Here is a 21,648-nt window from a genome sequence, read left to right as displayed (position 1 = left end):
GTGCAATGAGAAGTGGATTTAGAGATACCAGGAAACTGTTATAAGCTTTGTTTTGGATATGTTACATTTCATGTGCTAACCTGTCCAGCAGATGGCTGGAACCAGGAGTGTAGAGCTCAGGAAAGAAGTTGAGGCCAAAACTGTAAATTTAGGAGTCTGGGCAAGATTCATCACTGAAGCCATAGATTTGGATGCAAACTATCAGAAAGCTAAGTATTGTGTTTATGGGACAGGAGGAGGAAGCAGATGCTGTAAAGGAGCCTCCTAAGAAAGTCAGAGAATGGGAACTGAGGGTGCGCTGTATCTTCAACACACAGAGAGCGGAGTGATTCAAGAAGTAGGTAGTCAACAATGCCAAATGTTGTAGATGGTGAAACAGAGTATGAGCTTACTACATGGGCTGCTGGACATTGTGATCGGAAGTTACTGGTAACCTCCTCTGAAATAATCAGTTTCAAGGAGTAACTGCTGAATCACCAGTTCCAAAATGCTGGAGGCCAGTTGCATTGCGTTTAAGAGGGAAATAAGGAAAAACAGGAAGAAATTTATCTGCATTTCCCATTACACGTTTTTTATAATTTTTATTGTTTTTCTGGCCCCCATGACCATTTAATAAAAAAAGATTGTTGTTTTAAAGCTATTTATGAAGTGTTATATAAATGTGACTGTGTTTTTTCACATAGCTTAAATTTTCAGCACATACCTCCGAGTTCAGTGCTCAAGTCTTTTGTTCAGTGAAGTTTTGTGACTATATCAGCAGGCTGGCCTTAGGTTACTTGATTTTGTGTTTTCCAATGAATGAGAAGAGCTTTTCAATCGAATTAGTCTATTTTCTTGTGCCTGATAAAGTGATCTGGCTCTAATCTATCAAGAGTTAATTAAGATATTGGCATAAAAATATAATTAGATATTATAAATTTAAAGGAGTTTGTCTATCTCAGCAAAAATTTTCAAATCCAAGTGTAAAGTACAAAATGCTGCCATGCTTTCTGCTCCCAATTAGATACAGTCTTCTGGTCGAGTTCTACAAATTGCCAAAGCCTTGATGGAAGATGCTGGCAGATACACATGTGTGGCTACCAATGCGGCTGGAGAAACACAACAGCACATTCAACTACATGTGCATGGTAATGTCGTTTCCACGTCTTAATAAAAGAATATTACTATTGCTTTTTCTTTTTTTTAACACAGTGGGCTCATTTTATTGAATTGCAGTGTAAAAGAAACAAGTGTTTATTTTAGTCTGTATGGATAAAAACCTAGATAACTGTTTTTACATTATTGTAATTATAATTGCTCATGTTAAGATCTTCACTTTTCAGGTTGTCAAATAAGATGTGCTAGAGCTCATAAATAAATGAACACACTATCCTGTGTTTTAAATTATTTGAATTCTAACTACTTTCTGCAGATAACTTGTGTAGAAAAGACAGAAGTTTCAGGGTTGTTCCATAGCATTGTCTGATTTTCTTGCCTGCCTATAAGCGGGATTTTGTGAGTAGAAGCTATCCTTGACTCAGGATCTTCTCTCATGTACTTTAATAAAAAGTCTGGGTGGCATAAAATGTCTCATGAGTATTACAGCTTCACAGTAAACTTGAAAGGCTACCTGACCTTGAATGTAAGACTTCAGATCTCTGGAGACTCATCAGAAAGGGCCAAGAGTTGCAGGCGTGGACTTTGCTAATTCAGCCAAGCATATTTGCAGAGAGCTATCCAAGATTGCCCTGTATACGTTATTCATTTTCTATAATTCATGTGATTGCTTGTTAAACCTTGTATTCATTCATTTATTCATGCCATTCATTCATATATTCACTCCACATTTACTGAACAATTTAACCTAGAAGAATTTCCCAGCATCTAGCTTAATTCCAAGTATATAATGGGCAGTCAATAAATATTTAACAAATGAAAGAGTAAATAATAAATGAAAAAATTTAAATTGGACATTGAATTCTTCTAATCTACTTCTTTACCTATTTTCTTTGATTTAAATCAACCAGTTAAGGACCGGCTCCGTGGCTTAGCGGTTAAGTGTGTGCTCTATGCTGCTGGCAGCCCGGGTTCGATCCCAGGCGTGCACCAACACACCACTTCTCTGGCCATGCTGAGGCCGTGTCCCACATACAGCAACTAGAAGAAATGTGCAGCTATGACATACAACTATCTACTGGGGCTATGGGGGGGGGGGAACTAAAATAAATAAAATTAAAAAAAAACACAACCAATTAAAAGATTCAAATCATCAGTTCCCTAAATGTTTCCAATAACCCAATTTATTCTTCCCCCAGTTCCCCAAATATGAACTCCTAACTTACGGATGTCATACATACAAACCCTGTTCCTTAAGAGGACCTTTATTTTTTCACTGAGTAATTGACTTAAAGACCAGTAACTGAGTATAACCATCTTAGAATTGGCTCACCATGCTTTAGGGTTTGGGGACAGTCTGACCCTGCTGTCCCTTAAGTTGTCTTGAATTTACCTTGTTCCTCATAAGGCCTTCTGTCTCTCCCTGGTGCTCTTTGGCAGCTGTCTCCAGCATATATTCAGACCTCTGCTTCCATCCAAGAGTATGCTGGGGGTGGGCTTGCTCTCCTTTCCCAATTGTGCTACCCTGAGGCTCCTTCTCTCCTCCTTGTGCAGGCCGTTTATTTTCTCCCTTCCATCAGTTTTGGTCCTTATCTGGTCTCCATGGTTGGCTAAGAGAAAATGGTTAAGAGGAATAGCGTGATATGTTACGGTCATCTCAGGCACTGGAGTCAGGCCAACTTTGGTTTAAATTCTGTGCTAACCATGAGCAACTGTGTAACCTTGAACAAACCATTTGATTTCTCTGAGTATCTGACTTGCAGAATTCTTTTGAGGTTTAGAGGTGTTAGGGGTAAAATATCACCCACTTCTACTCTCTCCGGGGTTAGAGGTTTTTATTCTCTAGACTGGCTTGAAATACTTAAATGAACACTCTATAATGAAGAACAGGGTGTATGTCTCTAGAACTGGGAAGAACCAAACTTCAGTGTTTGGGGCTTCCAAATGTCAGTGTTCATAAAAATCCTACATATTGCATGTTAAAAATACAGCTTCCTGGGCCCAGTCCCAGGTCTCTTGAAACAGCATCTCTGATGTAAGTCATCGTGTGCCATTACTTGGAGAAACATTGGCCCAGACTCTAAAGACTGGCCTTGAGACTTGCCAGTGTAGTCAAGAATGACTGAAAACCAGAAGGCCACGAAAGAAATCAAGTCTCCCATCAAATACAGAGCAACAACTGTTGGTTCGCAAACTGGCTCCTGTACATGGAGGGCAAGGAGAGACCACAGAAAGAGGCAGACCACTCCAGATTTGTGACAGGTTTAATAAGCAAGGGAACTTACATATGAGGCTGGTCTTGGGAAGCCACAAGACAAGTAGATTTCCACATCTGGCCACCGGAATCTTAAAAGTTTATATAGAGGCGTTAATGGGATTCAGTCACATATACCATCCAGATGGTCTCAACAACAGCTTATTCTCTCAAGGCTATGTCCTTGGAACAGCTCCATTGTGGAAATGGTAGACAGAGCTTACATTCCAATAACAGGAGAAGGAGTGAGGAGCCTCCAAATGCCGGGGTCCAGCTCGAGGGTCAACTGGCGATCACATCTTCTTGATTACCTCCTCCAACAACAAGAGAAGAGAAAAAGTAGAATCAATACCTAAGTCTATAAACCTATAGTCTGAATATGGTAACAAAATGTATGTTAGCAGGGGATGCAATTAGTGTATACCTACATGGAAAATCATCAGAGAGAGGAGAAGCAAGCTGGAAGACATCTTAGTTAATGTGAAAAGAAAGAGAAACAGAAGGTTAGTCATTGTAAGGATTTATTAAAAACTACCAAATCAGGGCCAGCCCCGTGGCGCAAGTGGTTAAGTGCACGCACTCCGCTGTGGTGGCCCGGGGTTCGCCGGTTTGGATCCTGGGTGCGCACTGACGTACTGCCTGTCAAGCCATGCTGTGGCGGCGTCCCATATAAAGTGGAGGAAGATGGGCATGGATGTTAGCCCAGGGCCAGTCTTCCTCAGCAAAAAAAGAGGAGGATTGGCAGATGTTAGCACGGGGCTGATCTCCTCACAAAAAACAAAAAACTACCAAATCAGTTGGAGAATATAAAACAATCTTCCTGATGTGAATCTCAAGTAGAATAGAGGTAATATACAGTAGTAGCTAAAAATGTTTCATCTAATATGATCTTGACTTGTCTAGATAACAGTTCATCAACCTAAAGGGAGAATAAATGATGAAGGGAACTTCTAATCTAGTGCTGATCATGATCAACCTGGAGGAAGTAGTTGGCTAAGTGCATGTGACAGGAATCTGGACAGAAAGCTGGCATATCATATTCGTACTTATGACAGCAACGTCACATTGGATGCAAATAACTCCAAATTTGATTCTGTCCTCTTCAATCCTTGTATTAATAACTTAAGTGAGAATTGGAGATATTTTAAAAAGTGTAGGAATTTCTAAGGGATTGTTAGTGATAGATTTCAAAAAAGACCCCAGAGGTTAAAATGACAAGTTAATCTGATGTGAAAAACCACATAAGAATAGGGTGGGAGAAGAGTGGCTAAAAAAAAACCACACATTGAAATACTTGAGATGTTAATGACTTTCTCCAATTACTATAGATATGATAATTCAATTTCATAGTAAAGCTAATCAATCTTAGAAGTCAGTGATAGAAGCTTTTAGTATGAAGAACAGGAGAGCAATTAGCCCTGTTATACTGTTGCTATCTGAATGCTTCTGAAGTACTGTATCTAATTCTAGTGCTGTATATTAAGAAGGACATTGAAAAATCTATAGGGAAGGAATTATCATTTAATTTAGTTTATTTTATTTAATCAATCCTATAGTTGCCTTTTAAGTTAGGATTTGTTTTAATCCCAATCTTTATTGATGGGATAACACATTTAGCACATGAGTATTTACTACACTTGTCATCCAGAAGCATTCAATCCTAAGAAACACAGCTTTCCAATTGTTTAATATTTTCCTTTCTTATAAGAAAGATTACAGATGCTTCCGTTCTTCTCAGGCGTGGAAGAAAGTGTTTCCAAAAAGTGAAGTAAGGGTGCGTGGTGTCCTAGACTAGAAGACCAAGTCATGAGCATGAGAAGAGGAACATTCTCATGATCCCCTGGGTTTTCCAGGGTGAGTTCTGTCTATTAGAGAAGGCAGAGGCTCTCGGTAGGTGGTCCTTTTTGATCATCCAAGTTTCATAATCTGGAAGTTCTAATTCTCTAGACCAAACTATGAAATTATGTCTAAACGTCAGATATTTGCCAAGTGAGACAGATGTTTCCACAAACAGATGAGTATTTGGAGTCTAATGGCTCAAGCATTCATTTTATCTGCACTTAATTATTTCCTAGGAAATAGTAACCAAGGTGAAGCATCCAAAAGTAGAACGTTGTGGTTAAAAGCATGGGCTTTGAATTTGGGTCTCTATACTGCCCAGTAATATCTGTAGGACAGTGGGCTTAGAAGTTAATTTGTTAAAAGCTCAGTTTTCTCATCTGTAAAATGGGAAGGATAATGATAATACCATAATCAGGGAGGTTGTTGTGAAGATTAAATGAAAGATTACACCTGAGAAGCTTAGCCTGGTGCCCTGTTCCTCGTTATCATCCATAAATGGTAGCTTAACGACTTTTTTAGCCAGACATGTGTTTGGCTGTTGGCGGTTCTCACTGCACCAGCATTTTAACAAATATATCTAAAGTCCTGCTGCCTTTTCTGTTGGCCAGGAGCTGTCTTGGGTCTGTATTAGTTGCCTGCTGAAAACATTAGTAGAGCACTCCTTAATTTAATTTTATTATTTTAAAGTATTTGCTTGGCTAACATCTGCTAACACTCACTTAAAAAAGGTTTCTGTATCGTTTCTGTGTTTTGCTTAATAGCTCTCTTGTGCCCTAAAGGAGACTTGGGAATATTGTGGGGAACTTTTTTTTTTCCTTTTTAATGGATAACTTCAGTTCAGGACTCTACTATTTTCTCAGTATTGATGAATTTATTACTCAGTATATTGTAATTTTTGTGGTTAGGGAGGATTAACTCACCCAAATCACTTTTAGATCAGTTACGTATTAATTCAAATTTAACCAGGATTTGAAAAAGTCGATTCATGCCTTTGAGTGATTAAAGAAAGTAATAGGCAAAATCCAGCCCACAATATGTCCAGAAGAAGATATTGTGGTTTTGGCGTGATATGCGCATGCAGCTTTTGTAAGAAGGAAAAATAGAGGAAAAAACCCAACAAGTTGAATAGAATTCAACCTCTTGCTTGGAGTATGCAGACATCTTATTGTTTATGAAAGATCTTGTTACCTCACTAATGCTTCTGTCTAGAACAGTGTTCGCCTAAATTCAGAATTGCAAGACTACCCATTTAAGTGCTAGAAGAGAATAATAGAATTTATATTTGTATTTAATTTTTACCTACAAATCTCTCAGCACCATTTGTTGTGCTGAGACTATTCTCTCCCCATTTAATGGACGTGGTACTCTTGTTGAAAATCATTTGACTGTAGATATAAGGGTTTATTTCTGTAATCTCAATTCTATTTCATTGCCTAAATGTTTATTCTTATACCAGTACCACATTGTCTTTTTTTACTCCTTTTCCTCCCAGCTTTATTGAGGAATAATTGAAAAATAAAATTGTATATATTTAAAGTGTGCAATGTGATGATTTAATATATGTATACTTTGTGAAATGATTACTACAATCAGGTTAGTTAACACATTCATCACCTCACATAGATACCTTTTCTTCTGTGTGTGGTGAGAGCACTTAAGATCTACTCTCTTAGCAATACAGTTTTATTAACTATGGTCACCATGCTGTCTGTTAGATCCCCAGAACTTATTCGTCTTATAAATGAAGGCTTGTACCCTCTGGCTGGCATCTCCCCATCTCTCCCACCTCCACCGCACCTAGCCTCTGGTAACCACCATTCCACTCTTTGTTTCTGTGAGCTTGAGTTTTTTGAAATTCTACATATAAATCAGATCACACAGTATTTGTCTTTCTCTGTCTGGCTTATTTCACTTAGCATAATGTCCTGTAGGTTCATCCATGTTGTTTCCAGTGGCAGGATTTCCTTTTTTCTCATGGCTGAATAATATTCCATTAAGTGTGTAAGTGTGTATACACACACACACACACACGCACACGCACACACACATATATATATGTAAAACATATATATATAGAAAACATATCTTTATCCATTAATCTATTGATGGACACTTAGGCTGTTTCCCTTTCTTGGCTATTGTGAATAATACTGCAATGTACGTGGAAATGCAGCTATCTCTTTGAGATATTGATTTCATTTCCTTCAGATATATACTCAGAAATGGCATTGCTGAATCATATGGTAGTTCTAGTTTTAATTTTTTGAGGAAGCTCGATACTGTTTTCCATAGTGGCTGCACCAATATACATTCCCACCTACAATGTACAAGGGTTCCCTTTCCTCCACATCCTTGCCAACACTTGTTATGTCTCATATTTTTTATAGTAACCATCCTAACAGGTGTGAGGTGATATCTCACTGTGGTTTTAATTTGCATTTCCCTGATGAAAAGTGATGCTGAGCACCTTTTCTTGTACCAGTTGGCCATTTGTATGTCTTCTGTGGAAAAAATGTCTATTCAGATTGTTTGCCCGTTTTTTAATTGGATTGATTTCTTGATATTGAGTTGTATGAGTTCTTTGTGTGTTTTGGATATTAATCTCTTATTGGATATATGATTTGCAAATATCTTCTCCCATTCGGTAGGTTGCCTTTTTCTTTTGTTGGTGGTTTCCTTTGCTGTGCAAAAGATTTTTAATTTCATTTAGTCCTACTTCTTTGTTTTGCTTTTGTCGTCTGTACTTTTGGTGTCATATCCCAGAAATCATTCCCAAGACCAATGTCAAAGAGCGTTTTCCTATGTTTTCTTCTAGGAGTTTTGTGGTTTCAAGTCTTTAATCCATTTCAAGTTAATTTTTGAGTACCACACTGTCTTGATTATATTGATTAATTTTCATATGTTAAACCAACCCTGCCATCCTAGGATAAAACCTTCTCAGTCATGGTGCATAATCTGTTTTATATGTTGCTGGATTCACCTTACTAGTATTTTCTTGATCATTTTTGTGTCTGTCTTCATAAAGGATATTGGTCTGTAGTTTCTTTTTATTGGCTGTCTCTGTTGGTTTTGTTATCATGGTAAAACTGACCTATTAGAATGATTTGAGAAGTCTTCCCTCTTTGCTATATTTTGAAAAACTTTGTAAAGGATTCATGTTAGTTCTTAAATGTTTGGTAGAATTCACCAATAAGCCATGTGTGCCTAACATTTTCTTTGTGGAAACTTTTTTGATTACTAATGCAATTTCTTTCTTTTTATATGTCTGTTCAGATTTTCTACTTCTTCTTGAGTCGGTTTCAGTAGTTTGTGTCTTTCTAAGAAGTTATTTACTTCATCTCGGTTATCTAATTTGTGGGCAGACGATTGTTTATAATATTCCCTTATAGTCCTTTTTAATTTTGTAACATTGGTAGCAGTGACCCCTCTTTCATTCCTGAGTGTAGTAATTTGGTCTTCTCTCTTTTGTTTTGTCTTGGTCCAGTCTACTAAAATTTTGTCCATTTTGTTGATCTTTTCCAAAAATGAGGTTTTGCTTTTGTTGATTTTCTCTGTTTTTCTATTGTCTATTTTATTTATGCTCTAATTTTTATATTTTCCTTCTTTCTGCTTATTTAGGTTTAGTTTACTGTACTTTTTTTTCTGATTTCTTAAGGTAGAATGTTAGGTTATTGATTTGAGATCTTTTTTTTTTTTTTTTTGTGAGGAAGATCAGCCCTGAGCTAACATCCATGCCAATCCTCCTCTTTTTGCTGAGGAAGCCTGGCCCTGAGCTAACATCCGTGCCCATCTTCTTTCACTTTATGTGGGACATCGCCACAGCATGGCTCGACAAGCTGTGCGTTGGTGTGCGCCTGGTATCCGAACCCGGGCTGCCAGCAGCATAGCGTGCGCACTTAACCACTACACCACAGGGCCGGCCCCTGACATCTATTTTTTATTGAAGTATAATTGACATATAATATTATATTAGTTTCAGGTGTACAACATAGTGTTTTTACATTATATACATTATGAAATGATCACCACGGCAAGTCCAGTACCCATCTCTTACCATACAAAGTTATTACAGTATTATTGACTATGTTCTCAATGCTATACATTATATCCTCGTGACTGACTTATTTTATAACCAGAAGTTTGTAACTCTTAATCCCTTTCACCTATTTCCCCCATCTACTCACCTCTTTCCCCTCTAGTGACCACTAGTTTGTTCTTTGTATCTATGAGTTTGTTTCTGTTTTGTTTTGTTTGTTCATTTGTTTTGTTTTTTAGATTTCACATATAAGTTTTTTAGATTTCACATCATACGCTATTTGTCTTTCTCTGTCTGACTTATTTCACTTAGCATAATACTGTGTAGTCCATCTATATTGTCACAAATGCCAAGATTTCATTCATTTTATGGCTAACATCACATTATATATATACACACACACACCACATCTTCTTTATCCATTCATCTATCAGTGGGCACTTAGGTTACTTTCATATCTTGGCTATTGTAAATAATGCTGCAATGAACTTAGAGGTGCATATGTCATTTTGAATTAGTGTTTTCATTTTCTTAGGATAAATACCCAGAAGTGGCATTGCTGGATTGTATGGTAGTTCTATTTTTAATTTTTTGAGGAACCTCCACATTGTTTTCCATAGTGACTACACCAATTTACATTTCCACCAACAGAGTATGAGGGTTCCCTTTTCTCTACCTCCTTGCCAACATTTGTTATTTGTTGTCTTTTTGATAATATCCATTCTGAGAGGTGTGAGGTGATATCTCATTGTCGTTTTGATTTACATTTCCTTGATGTTTAGTGATGTTGAGCATCTTTTCATTTGTCTGTTGGCCATCTGTATGTCTTTGGAAAAATATCTATTCAGATCCTCTGCCCATTTTTTAATCAGATTGTTTTTTTGATATTGAGTTATACAATTTCTTTATATGTTTTGGATATTAATCCCTTATTGGATATATGATTTGCAAATATTCTCCTATTCAGTAGGTTGCCTTTTTGTTTTGTTGATGGTTTCTTTCGCTTTGCGAAAGCTTTTTAGTTTGATGTCATCCCGTTTATTTTTGCTTTTGTTGCCTTTGCCTGAGGAGAGATATCTATGAAAATATTGCTAAGACCAATGTCAAAGAGCTCACTGCCTATGTTTTGTTGATTTTTATGGTTTCAGGTCTTACGTTTAAGTCTTTAATCCATTTTGAGGTTGTTGTTTTTTTTTGTATATAGTGTAAGAAAGTGATCTGGCTTCACTCTTTTGCATGTAGCTGTCTGGTTTTCCCCACACCATTTATTGAAAAGACTGTCTTTTGCCCATTGTATATTCTTGCCTCCTTGGTCGTAGATTAATTGACCATAAATTTGTGGGTTTATTTCTGAGCTCTCTATTCTGTTCTATTGATCTATGTGTCTGTTTTTGTGCCAGTACAATACAGTTTTCATTTCTATAGCTTTGTAGTGTTGTTTGAAATCAGGGAGTGTGATACCTCTGCTTGGTTCTTTCTCAAGAATTCTTTGGCTATTTAGGGTCTTTTGTGGTTCCATAGAAATTTTAGGATTATTTTTTCTAGTTCTGTGAAAAATGCAGTTGGTATTTTGATAGGGATTGCATTGAATCTGTAGATTGCTTTGGGTGGTATGGACATTTTAACAATGTTAATTCTTTCAAACTGTGAGCACAGTATATCTTTCCATTTATTTGTGTCATCAGTTTCTTATAGTTTTCAGAGTATAGGTCTTTCACCTCCTTGGCTAAATTTATTCCTAGGTATTTTATTGTTTTTGATGCAATTGTAAATGGGATTGTTTCCTTAATTTCTCTTTCTGATTGTTTATTAGTTTATAGCAATAGGCTATACCATATAGCCTAGGTGCATAGTAGGCTATATCATCTAGCTTTTTCTAAGTACACTCTATGATGTTTGCACAATGACGAAATTACCTAACAACATATTTCTCAGAATGCATCCTGTTGTTAATGACATGTGACTATATAATTGTTTCATCTTCTTGATGAATTGACACTTTGTATCATTTAAAAATGTCTTACTTAGTTGCTAGTAACAATTTTGTTTTAAAGTCTATTTTGTTTGCTATTGGTATAGCCTCTCCAGTTCTTGATTTTTTCACTGTTTGCCTGGTATATCTTTTTCCATGCTTTTACTTTCACTTTACTTTTACTTTTACTATTTGTGTCTTTGACTCCAAAGTGTGTCTCTTGTAGACAACATATAGTTGGGTGATTTTCTTTTAATTCATTCTGCTAGTCTCTGCTTTTTGATTAGGGTCTAATTAATTTACATTTAATGTAATTGCTGATATAATAGGATTTATGTCTGCCATTTGCTATGTGGTTTTTATATGTATTATGTCATTTTTGTTTTTATGTTCCTCCATTACAGCCTTTTTGTATCAAATAGGTATTTTCTTATGTACCATTTTATTTCTCTTGTTGTTTCTTTTACTATATTTTTTAGTTTATTTTTAGTGGTTGCCCTGAGGATTACAATTAGCATCTTAATTAATGATATTATACTTTGGATTAATGCCAGTTTAATTTCAATAGTATAAAAAACTTTGCTCTGGGGCCAGCCCGGTGGCGCAGCGTTTAAGTGCGCACGCTCCGCTTCTGGGGCCTGAGAGTTCGCAGGTTCGGATCCCAGGCATGCACCGATGCACCGCTTGTCAAGCCATGCTGTGGTGGCATCCCATATAAAGTGGAGGAAGATGGGCACGCATGTTGGCCCAGGGCCGGTCTTCCTTGGCAGAAAGAGGAGGATTGGCATGGATGTTAGCTCAGGGCTGATCTTCCTCACAAGAAAAAAAAAAAGTAAAAAACTTTGCTCCTATATATAGCCTCCTTCTCTTTCCCTTCCGTTGTGCTATTATTGTCCTACAAATTCCATCTTTATTCATCATGTTCCCATCAATACAGATTTATAATTATTGATTTATCCTGTTGTCTTTTAAATTAGAGAGGAAAAAAAGAGTTATGAGCAAAATATACATTTTTACTGCCTTTACTATTAGTTACCTCTACAAATGTTCTTTATCTCTTTGTGTGTATTAGAGTTACTATTTCTTTGCAGCCTGAAGCGCTCCCTTTAGTATTTCTTGTAAGGCTTGGGGCTAGCAATGAATGCTCTGTTTTTTTGATTTTCCAGGAGTGTTTTAATTTCTCCTTCTAAAGGACAGTTTTGCTGGATATAGAATTCTTGGTTGATAGTCTTTCTTTCAGCACTTTGAATAAGTCTTCCCACTGCCTTGTGGCCTCCATGTTTTTTGATGAAAAATCTGCTGTTGGGTTTATTGAGGTTTCCTGTACATGATAAATTACTTCTTTCTCTTGATGCTTTCAATATTCTCTCTTTGGCTTTGGCTTTAAACAGTTTGATTATGATATTTCTAGGTGTGGATTTCTTTGAGTTTATCCAAGTTGGAGTTCATTAAGTTTCTTAGATGTGTGGATTAATGTTTTCCATCAAATTTGGGAAGGTTTCATCCATATTTCTTCAAATACTCTTTCTGCACTCTTCCGTCTCTCCTCTCCTCTGGGACTCCCATTATGCATAATGCTTGATGTTGTACCACAAGCTGCCTCAGAGGCTCTGTTCTGTTCATTTTTCTTCATTCTTTTTTCTTTCTGTTTCTAAAATTGGATAATCTTGATTGACCTGTCTTCAACTTGCTGATTCTTTCTTCTTCCAACTAAAATATTGCACTTTTGAATTCCAGAGTTTCTATTTACTTCTTTGTATAATTTCTATCTCTTGATTGATACTCTTTATTTAGTGAGACATCATTCTCCTACTTTCCTTTAGTTCTTTAGACATGGTTTACTTTAGCTTTTGGAATATAATTAAAATAGCTGATTTAAAGTCTTTGTCTAGTAAGTTTAACATCTGGGCTTCCTCCTAGACATTTTCTATTGACTGCGTCTCTTCCTGTGTATGGTCTATGCTTTCTTGTTTCTTCACATGTTCCATGATTTTTTGTTGAAAAGTAAACATTTTAAATAATATAATGTGGCAATTCTAGATATCATATTCTCTTCTCTCTGTGATTTTTGTTGTTGTTGTTGTCACTGCTGTTGCCATTTTTTGTTGTTTCTTCTGTTTATATATTTAGTGAGTAGTAGAACCCCCAAAAATATTCATATCCTAATTCTGGAACCTGTGAATATGTTAGGTTACATGGCAAAGGGGAATTAAGATTACAGATGGAATTAAGGTTGTTAATCAACTAACCTTAGAACAGGGAGATTATCCTGGATTATTCAGGTGTACCTGGTGTAATCATAAGCGTTATTAAAAGTGAAAGAGACAGGCAGAACTTCAGAATGATAGGATTTGAGAAGGTCTTATGAGCCCTCCCTACTTCCCCATTGCTGGCTTTGAAGATGGAGGAAGGGGATCACAAGCCAAAGAATATAAGTGTCTTTAGAATGTGGAAAAGGTAAGGAAATGGATTCCCCTCTAGAGCCTGCAGAAAGGAATCGAGCCCTTCTGAGACCTTGATTTTAACCCGGTGAGACTGTGTTAGACTTCTGATCTATGGAACTGTAAGATAAAATAGATTTATATTGTTTAAACTACCAAGTTTGAGGTGATTTGTTATGGAAGCAAAAGAAAACTAATATGATGACTTTTCTGAACAATTTCTGTAAAGCCTGTTTTTACAGACTTTAAAATTCTCCTGGAGAAAAGATTCTTTGCACTGAGCAAACTCTGAGTCTGTCTAAATAAAGACACATCCTGTGAGTGGAGATTTCTAGGCAAGGACCAGACAGGTCAAATAGTGACAGTTTTCTAGGAATGGTGCTTTTAGGTAGCTCCAAACCCATTCTGCTCCCTCCAGTATCTCCTAGGCTGCCTTTTTCACCATGGTTGCAGCGCTATTTGTTTTCAAGATTACTGCTGAGCTGAGGAGAGAGTGACGGGAATAAGATGAGATAAAATGTCATAAAACTCACTGTTTTTAATGAGATTTAGTTGTTTTTCTTGAATAAACACTTCTTGGATTGTTGCAAGTCTTTGGTTAATTTTCAGATTTCTGAGAAAGTTAATTTTGACAAATTTTCCAGTGTTCTTGTTTCTTTTATGGAGGAGTGGATTTTCAGAGTGCTTACTCTGCCCTTCTTACTGACATCTGGTCTTTTTTCTTTAAGTTCTCTAGTGGAGTGAACAATAGCCAACCGACTCCCTAGCTCTTTTATTTCTTATTCCTACCATATTGTTTTATTGCAGCAGCTACATAGTCTGTCAAAGCCTTCAATTATAACTTCAATCTAGAAGGCTTCAAATCAGTATTTAAATTACTGTTTTAAAGGAATGTGCCATGGTCTAATTATTTTTCCTGTCCAGTTGGAAAAGTCAAATAGCCATATATAAAGGTATTTTGTCCTTAAATACCATATCATAAATCAGAATTCAGTGCAGAAGCCAGAAACATTCTAGACATTTCAAACAGGAGGAGTTAATATGAATTAGATGGATGCAAAGAGACTACAGGTGTGAAGGAATGGGTTCTAGGCTTTGTCTTCAGGAAAAACTTCCATGAAAGCAGAGATCTGACCCACAGGGACATCTGCTTCTGAAAACAGATTTTATTTTAAACTTGTCAAAAACCAGCTTTTGAGTTTTATTGTCTTGTTTGTTGTTGTTGTTTGTTTTCTTTGGTGTTATCTTCTGCTTTTATTGTTTCTTCATTCCTCACTTTTTTTGATTTATTTTATTAGTTGTCTAGAATCTGAGTTGAATGCTTAGAACATTTATTTTCATTATTTTTTAGTTTTTAATATATTAATTAGGGTTTTAAAATTTTTTTGAGTACTATACTGCTTAGTAACATTCCATAGGTTTTAATTTTAATCAATCTTATTCTAATTTATTTTTTTTCTAATCCTATACTTTTGTCTTGATTTCTTCTTTAATGAGATTTTTCCCCATGTGGAGAGTGTTATATTTTTGTTATTGATTTCTATTCTTTTTTATTATAGTTTCATTAAATTGTGATTATAAATGCTTTGTTGAGATTTTTTGTGGCCTACTATATAGTCTATTTTGAAAATATTCTATTGGCATTTGAAAAGAATATATATTCTTTGTTAACTATAAATACACATACATACACACATATATACAGCCACACACAATCTGGTTGGGTAATTTTATTTTTCAAATTCTTTCTTTATTTAACTTTATTTTTGTTTTACTACATGGTCAATTTCTGAGAAAATGTACTAAAATATACTACTTTTAGATTTTCAAATTTTTCTGATTTTAATAATTTTTGCTTTGTTATTCAATGCATAAAGCATTGTCATTATAATGGATTCTTCATGAATTGTAACAGTTTACTCAGTAGAAAGCTTGTTGCTTTGTAGTGTTTAGTGATTTTTGCTTTGTATACCAGTTTTTTAGAAGTTGATGTCATCCTTGTTGTCCTGATACACCTTTGTCCAGCTCTTTCTTTATTGTCAACATTTTTGTAGTTTTTTTATTTGTGCTTTTTATCCATTTGGATATTTTAATTAAAAAAAATAGTATTAGCCCTCATAGTGTTAACTCTTTGTCTATTGAACAAGAAAATAAACTCATTCACATTTATGCCATTGGTTTATATATTTGATTTTATTTCTACCATCTTATTTAGTTCTAGTCATTTTTCTTATTCCCCTGTCTCCTTTCCTTCTTCTCTGTTTTGCTAGATTAATGGATCAATTGCTTGGTTGTATATGAGGTGGCGGTGAGGGGCTCTAGTGCATTGAATGAGTTAAATTGAGCAAATCTTTAAAGTGTATTTTTTCTATAAACTTCAAGCACTAACATGTCTACAGCATCTTCTCCAAATAAGACAAGACCTCTAGTTTACTTGTAGTTTTTTCATCCTGTCATCCCTCCTATACTCCTTGAGACAGTGTTGAAAACAATGGGCATTTCTGTTGCAAGTTGTTATTTCTTTTACACTACGCCTCTTAGACTTCTTAAATTCCTGCTTTACAAATACGTTAAATACAAAAGCATTATCTGTGATTATCTAAAGTTGAAAATATAGTTTTCTGTTTTTATTTTAGTAACAATTTAGATGTAATGTCAACAATTTAATTTTATATCAAAAGAAAAAGAATAATAAACAAGAAAATGATTGTAATTTCTTTGAAATGGTGTAAGGTAGCACTGTCCAAAGATAAAGTCAGATATTTTGAGAAATATTGATTTCTCCTTCACTGGAAGTGTTCAAGTGCAATAGACTACTTCTTGTTAAGGCAAGTCATCGTCAGACCAATCAGATTAATTAAAATAAAAACAATACTTCTTTAACTTTCTTTTACTACTCTGCTAATCTACAATTCTAAGGATTTTCCTGTCTGGGAAAATCTATTAAGATCTTTTTTCATCCTATTCTTCAATTCTAATTAAATCCAAATTAGTTTTATTCCAAATATATCAGTGTATATATGTGAAAGAAGGAAATAAGTGATCATTCCAAAATTCCCACTGAACCAACCATTTCAGGTTAAATACCTTATTTATGTGAATTAATTATCTGTTTGGTCTTCTTACAGAACCACCTAGTCTGGAGGATGCAGGGAAGATGCTGAATGAGACTGTGGTGGTGAACAACCCCATACAGCTGGAGTGTAAGGCAGTTGGAAATCCCGTGCCTGGTATGTTCACTTGTGGACTCTGTAACTTATCAACATTTTAAAATTTCTGGAAATAGCTAAATCTATTTATGAGCAGAATATGGCAGTTACTAATAAAGGAAAGATTATAGAATACGTTTCAAGAATAAAACATTGATAAGGGTATCATTAGGTGGATGATATTTTTGAATTTTCATAGCTTTTAACTACGTGAAATAATTTACCCATTTAAACAATGCAAAAATATGTGAATAACTAAGTGTCTTGTTCTCCTTATGTGACCACAAAACCCACAGTGATATTTTATATACATTTATGTTGAAAAATATATTTTTATCTAGTCCAAATTGATTATCTTTATAAATCTGTCATTTGATGAGACTATTCTTTTGTTTTGGTGGTCACCCCTGGCAAGTTATTCAGATGAATCAATAATAATACAAATTTTTTGTTTTTGGTGAGGAAGATTGGCCCTTAGCTAACATCTGTTGCCAATCTTCCTCCTTTTGCTGAGGAAGACTGGCCCTGAGCTAACATCTGTGCCCATCTTCCTCTATTTTGTACGTGGGACGCTGCCATAGCATGGCCTGGTGAGCGGTGCATAGGTCTGCACCTGGGATTCGAACTTGTGAACCCCGGGCCGCCCGAAGCGGAGCGTGTGAACTTCACCACCACGCCACCAGGCTGGCCCCTAAATTTTTTGAGGTTAATAGTGTGTATAGTGTTTGGTTTTGATTAGATATGTAGACAAAATTTTTATAGATGAGAGGACTATAACAACAAAAAGAAGTAGAATTGGGTAAAACTTTGCCATCAGACAGTATCAATACAGGGCTGGCCCCGTGGCTTAGCGGTTAAGTGTGCGCTCTCCCCTACTGGCGTCCCAGGTTCGGATCCTGGGGGCGCATTGACGCACCGCTTCTCTGGCCATGCTGAGGCAGTGTCCCACATATAGCAACGAGAAGGATGTGCAACTATGACATACAACTATCTGCTGGGGGCTTTGGGGAAAAAAAGGAGGAGGACTGGCAATAGATGTTAGCTCAGAGCCGGTCTTCTCAGCAAAAAGAGGAGGATTGGCATGGATGTTAGCTCAGGGCTGATCTTCCCCGGAAAAAAAAAAAAAACAATGTCAATACATTAGAGATAATAAAAAGTATTATTTTTATAAATTTGTTTCAGGTCTCTTATGTTGGCTTGGCTATTCATGTTTTTCTTAGGGTTACCTCCTCCTAAAAATCAACCCTAAAGAGAGATTTAAACAGATTAACCTCGAATGATGAGCATAAGAATAAAGCAATTGTTACTATTTTAGTTAAGCTCCAATTTAGTATATATATTGAGCTTTTAAAAGAAAAATTTTAAATAGTTGGGCTTCTCCTCTTCCCCTTGCAGCTATTACGTGGTACAAAGATAATCGTCTGCTCTCAGGTTCCGCCAGTGTGACTTTCTTGAACAGAGGACAGATCATTGATATTGAAAGCGCCCAGATCACAGATGCTGGCGTATATAAATGTGTGGCCATCAACTCAGCTGGAGCTACAGAGTTATTTTACAGTCTGCAGGTCCATGGTTAGTGCTCCTTCTCCTAGATTCATCCTGGGGTAGAGAAGCATGCAAAATGGTTAAGTGCTTCTATACAATTCTAGTGTAAAATTTAACAGTGTGTTATTGTCCTTTTTATTTAAGGGAGCAGTGTTCTAAAGCTGATAAACTTTTTTGTTTCCTGATTCCTATTAAAACACTCTATTTTCACATGCTGCCTGACTTCAGTTTGCTTTAGATGAATTGTTGAAATAATCATCAACGATCTTATCAGCTAATGACAATAGTCCTGTTTGTAAATATTGTCTATCAGAATCATAGGTATTAGTCAAAGAAATGTTTCCAAGTTATTATCTCTAATATTGCTTTTAAGAGGAATTGGTAGTTAACATACTAGAGTGGATACAGTGAAGGGAGACACACACACACACACAAGCCTGGAAATCAAGAAATAAAAATCCACTCTGGCATTAAAAACTGGATTTCCTAAACAAAGTAGCAAAACCCTCTTTTCCTCATCTGTAAAATGGAGAAAATGGTAATTGCCCTACTTACCTCACAGGATAGCTGTGATTAGAATCTCAAATAAGAGATGTGAAAAACTTACCAAAAAAAAAAAACAAAACACACACACACCCAAAATGCACATGTAAAAACATATTACTGTGGATTTTACATGTAGTTTTCATCATTTTGATATGAAGTATTCTGTGATATTAACACATCTTACTTTTATTTATTTTTTTATTCCTTTCAGTGCCCCCGTCGATTTCTGGCAGTGATAACATGGTAGCAGTGGTGGTCAATAACCTGGTGAGGTTAGAATGTGAAGCCAGAGGTATCCCTGCCCCAAGTCTGACGTGGTTGAAAGATGGGAGCCCTGTCTCTAGTTTCGCTAATGGGATACAGGTACTGTCTGTGATTCATTAGGTGAAATCAATACAGGTTATTCAATACAGGAAGTACAAACAGTAAAGCCGTTAAAGAGATTTGGAGAATAAGGAGTCACAAATGTTATCCAGAAATGTACACATATATGTCCATAAATCCCATGGATACACAATTGAGATTTCTAAACAATTCATTAAAAGCTCAGTATATCTTAGATTTCCCTTATGTCATATGTAGCACTATATTTGACCATTTATTTTAGATACTTTCTACCACCCCCCCCCCATTCCCTACCACCACCACAAGAGGTGCTTTACACAAAAAAATGTTCATCAACACCGAAAACAAGAATTTACATTTAAATGTCTGGAAATAGTAATGAATCAGAGAACTATATAGAGTATAATTAATTCTACAAAAACATCAAGTAATAAAGTAAGAAAAATTATAAAGGCAACATTATGAGAAATGATATTTGAGTCTGAGAAAAACATTTAAGTGCTTTACACTGACTCAAAATTAAAAATACAGAAACATAGATCTCATTTAAAGTATACTTAATTTTATTTTGCCCAGCAGAGACCATAGTTATCCCACCATTCTACTTCTTTAGCCTTTCTTGTAAATCCAATGCTTGCAGAATTTGGGGTCATAAAAGATTCAGAGTTAATGTCAACATTTTAGAGTTACAACTAGATTGGGATAAAAGGGCAATGAATGTGACTAATTAATTTATTTGACTGCTACTTTGCTGTTAATTTTAACTTCTTACTAGTTTTCCCAATGAAAAATTAGAAGGAGGATTAGCTCCTCTTATTCCCACTCCTTCTCATCTTTCTCCCCCAGTGGCTTTCTCTCTCTTTGTGGTAATTATGGATGAAATTGGATCTTCACTTGATCCTGTAAATAGAGACTTGTTTTCAGTGGTTATTACCAAGATTGGTTCTAGCCTTTCAGTCTTCTTCCACAGAGAAGATGAGAAGAGGATTAATTGATGTTTGCCCACTTTAAAATATCCAAGTTGAAATCCTTCTAAAGGCAACTGTCAGTTGATCACCCTCAGAAAATAAGAGAAAAAGTCTTTACACCTACCATCTCAGGGAGCATGTTGTTTATTTAGCTTTCTTATCATTGATAGGTTCTTTCTGGGGGCCGCATCCTAGCATTGACCAGTGCACAAATCAGTGATACAGGGAGATATACCTGTGTGGCAGTGAATGCTGCTGGGGAGAAACAAAGGGACATTGACCTCAGAGTATACGGTGAGACATTTTAATAATTATTTCTGCCCTGTTATAGCTGTGTTTAAGTTCCAAGATCTTTGAGGAAGTTCAGGGAAGTTTTGTCAATAAAGAACTATGAACAATAGAAATGATATTACAAGATTAATTTAAATCAAATTCCCCCTTTCTGCCTTATATTTGACTTGAACTAATTTTCCTTTTTTAAAGTTTTGAGAAATTAAAATACATACATCCAGCGTTTAGGGTGTTGGTTTTATGGAGTACTCTGAAGAACAGGACTGTGGACACCAGCTGTGCAATTTGGAAGACATGATCTTCTCACCAAAGCAAGCATCTCTTCAAGTAGCTCTCTTGATCTATTCTATTCAAAGCCTTGATTTTATTACTTTTTAATTATATTTACAGTCAGCATATTTTGTAGTCAATACAATGTCTATGAATTAAAGGCTATTTGAGAAGCAAAAGTTAAACTAAGCATAAACTTTAGACAAAATTTAAGGGTTTTTTCCCCCTACCGATGATGCAGCTGTAAGGCACAAAAGAGAATGTCTGATTCCGTCACAGCAAAAGGCCCCCGGAATGAAGTCGAGGCCTCATTGGCCTTCGTTCATAGATTACACTTGTCATTCCACATTTAGTGTACCTTTGCATTTAGAACTCTTTCAGGCTTCTTTCAGGGTCTTGTTTGTATTGTATACCTTGGTTCATGGAATAGTGAATTTGTTTCTTCTGTGACCCCTCAAAGAGGATCTGTTTAATGCAGACCTTCTCTGCTCAGTCTTACCTCACTTCCAAATAATTCACTGCTATTTAAAATATATTACTTATTCTTTTTTATCTCCAAACCATGTGAGTTGATTTCTCTTTTTAAGTTTGCCGAAAAATGTAATTATTACAAATAACTTATATAATCTCATAATTTTTAATAGAAAGGCCCCTTGTTACAACATGGATACCATACATGTCTACTTAAGCTAAAGAATCCCAGTTGGCATCAGGAGTCGACCAAAGGGCTCTCTATACATCCCTCTTTTCTATTGCTTCTGCGGTTGACATGAATCTATATCCAACCTCCAGTTGTGCTGGTGCTCTGTGCCTGAGATAACAGATCAGTATAAA

The 21,648-nt window shown here is 35.9% G+C and overlaps 1 protein-coding gene across 6 annotated transcripts in view; it reads left to right on the top strand.

The window, feature by feature from the left end:
- HMCN1 (hemicentin 1) overlaps positions 1-21,648 on the top strand; it is a 450,903-nt gene that overhangs the window by 270,625 nt on the left and 158,630 nt on the right. For all 6 annotated transcript variants that reach the window (XM_058539863.1, XM_058539864.1, XM_058539862.1 and 3 more), the window contains 5 exons: positions 1,004-1,127; positions 16,769-16,870; positions 18,245-18,421; positions 19,152-19,303; positions 20,424-20,547. In XM_058539863.1, coding sequence (XP_058395846.1) covers positions 1,004-1,127; positions 16,769-16,870; positions 18,245-18,421; positions 19,152-19,303; positions 20,424-20,547 — 679 coding nt within the window. The remainder of the gene's footprint in view (positions 1-1,003; positions 1,128-16,768; positions 16,871-18,244; positions 18,422-19,151; positions 19,304-20,423; positions 20,548-21,648) is intronic.

This window comes from Diceros bicornis, chromosome 4, assembly GCF_020826845.1.
Source record: "Diceros bicornis minor isolate mBicDic1 chromosome 4, mDicBic1.mat.cur, whole genome shotgun sequence".
In the NCBI taxonomy this organism is placed as follows: domain Eukaryota; kingdom Metazoa; phylum Chordata; class Mammalia; order Perissodactyla; family Rhinocerotidae; genus Diceros; species Diceros bicornis.
This window is presented reverse-complemented; position numbering and strand designations above follow the sequence as displayed.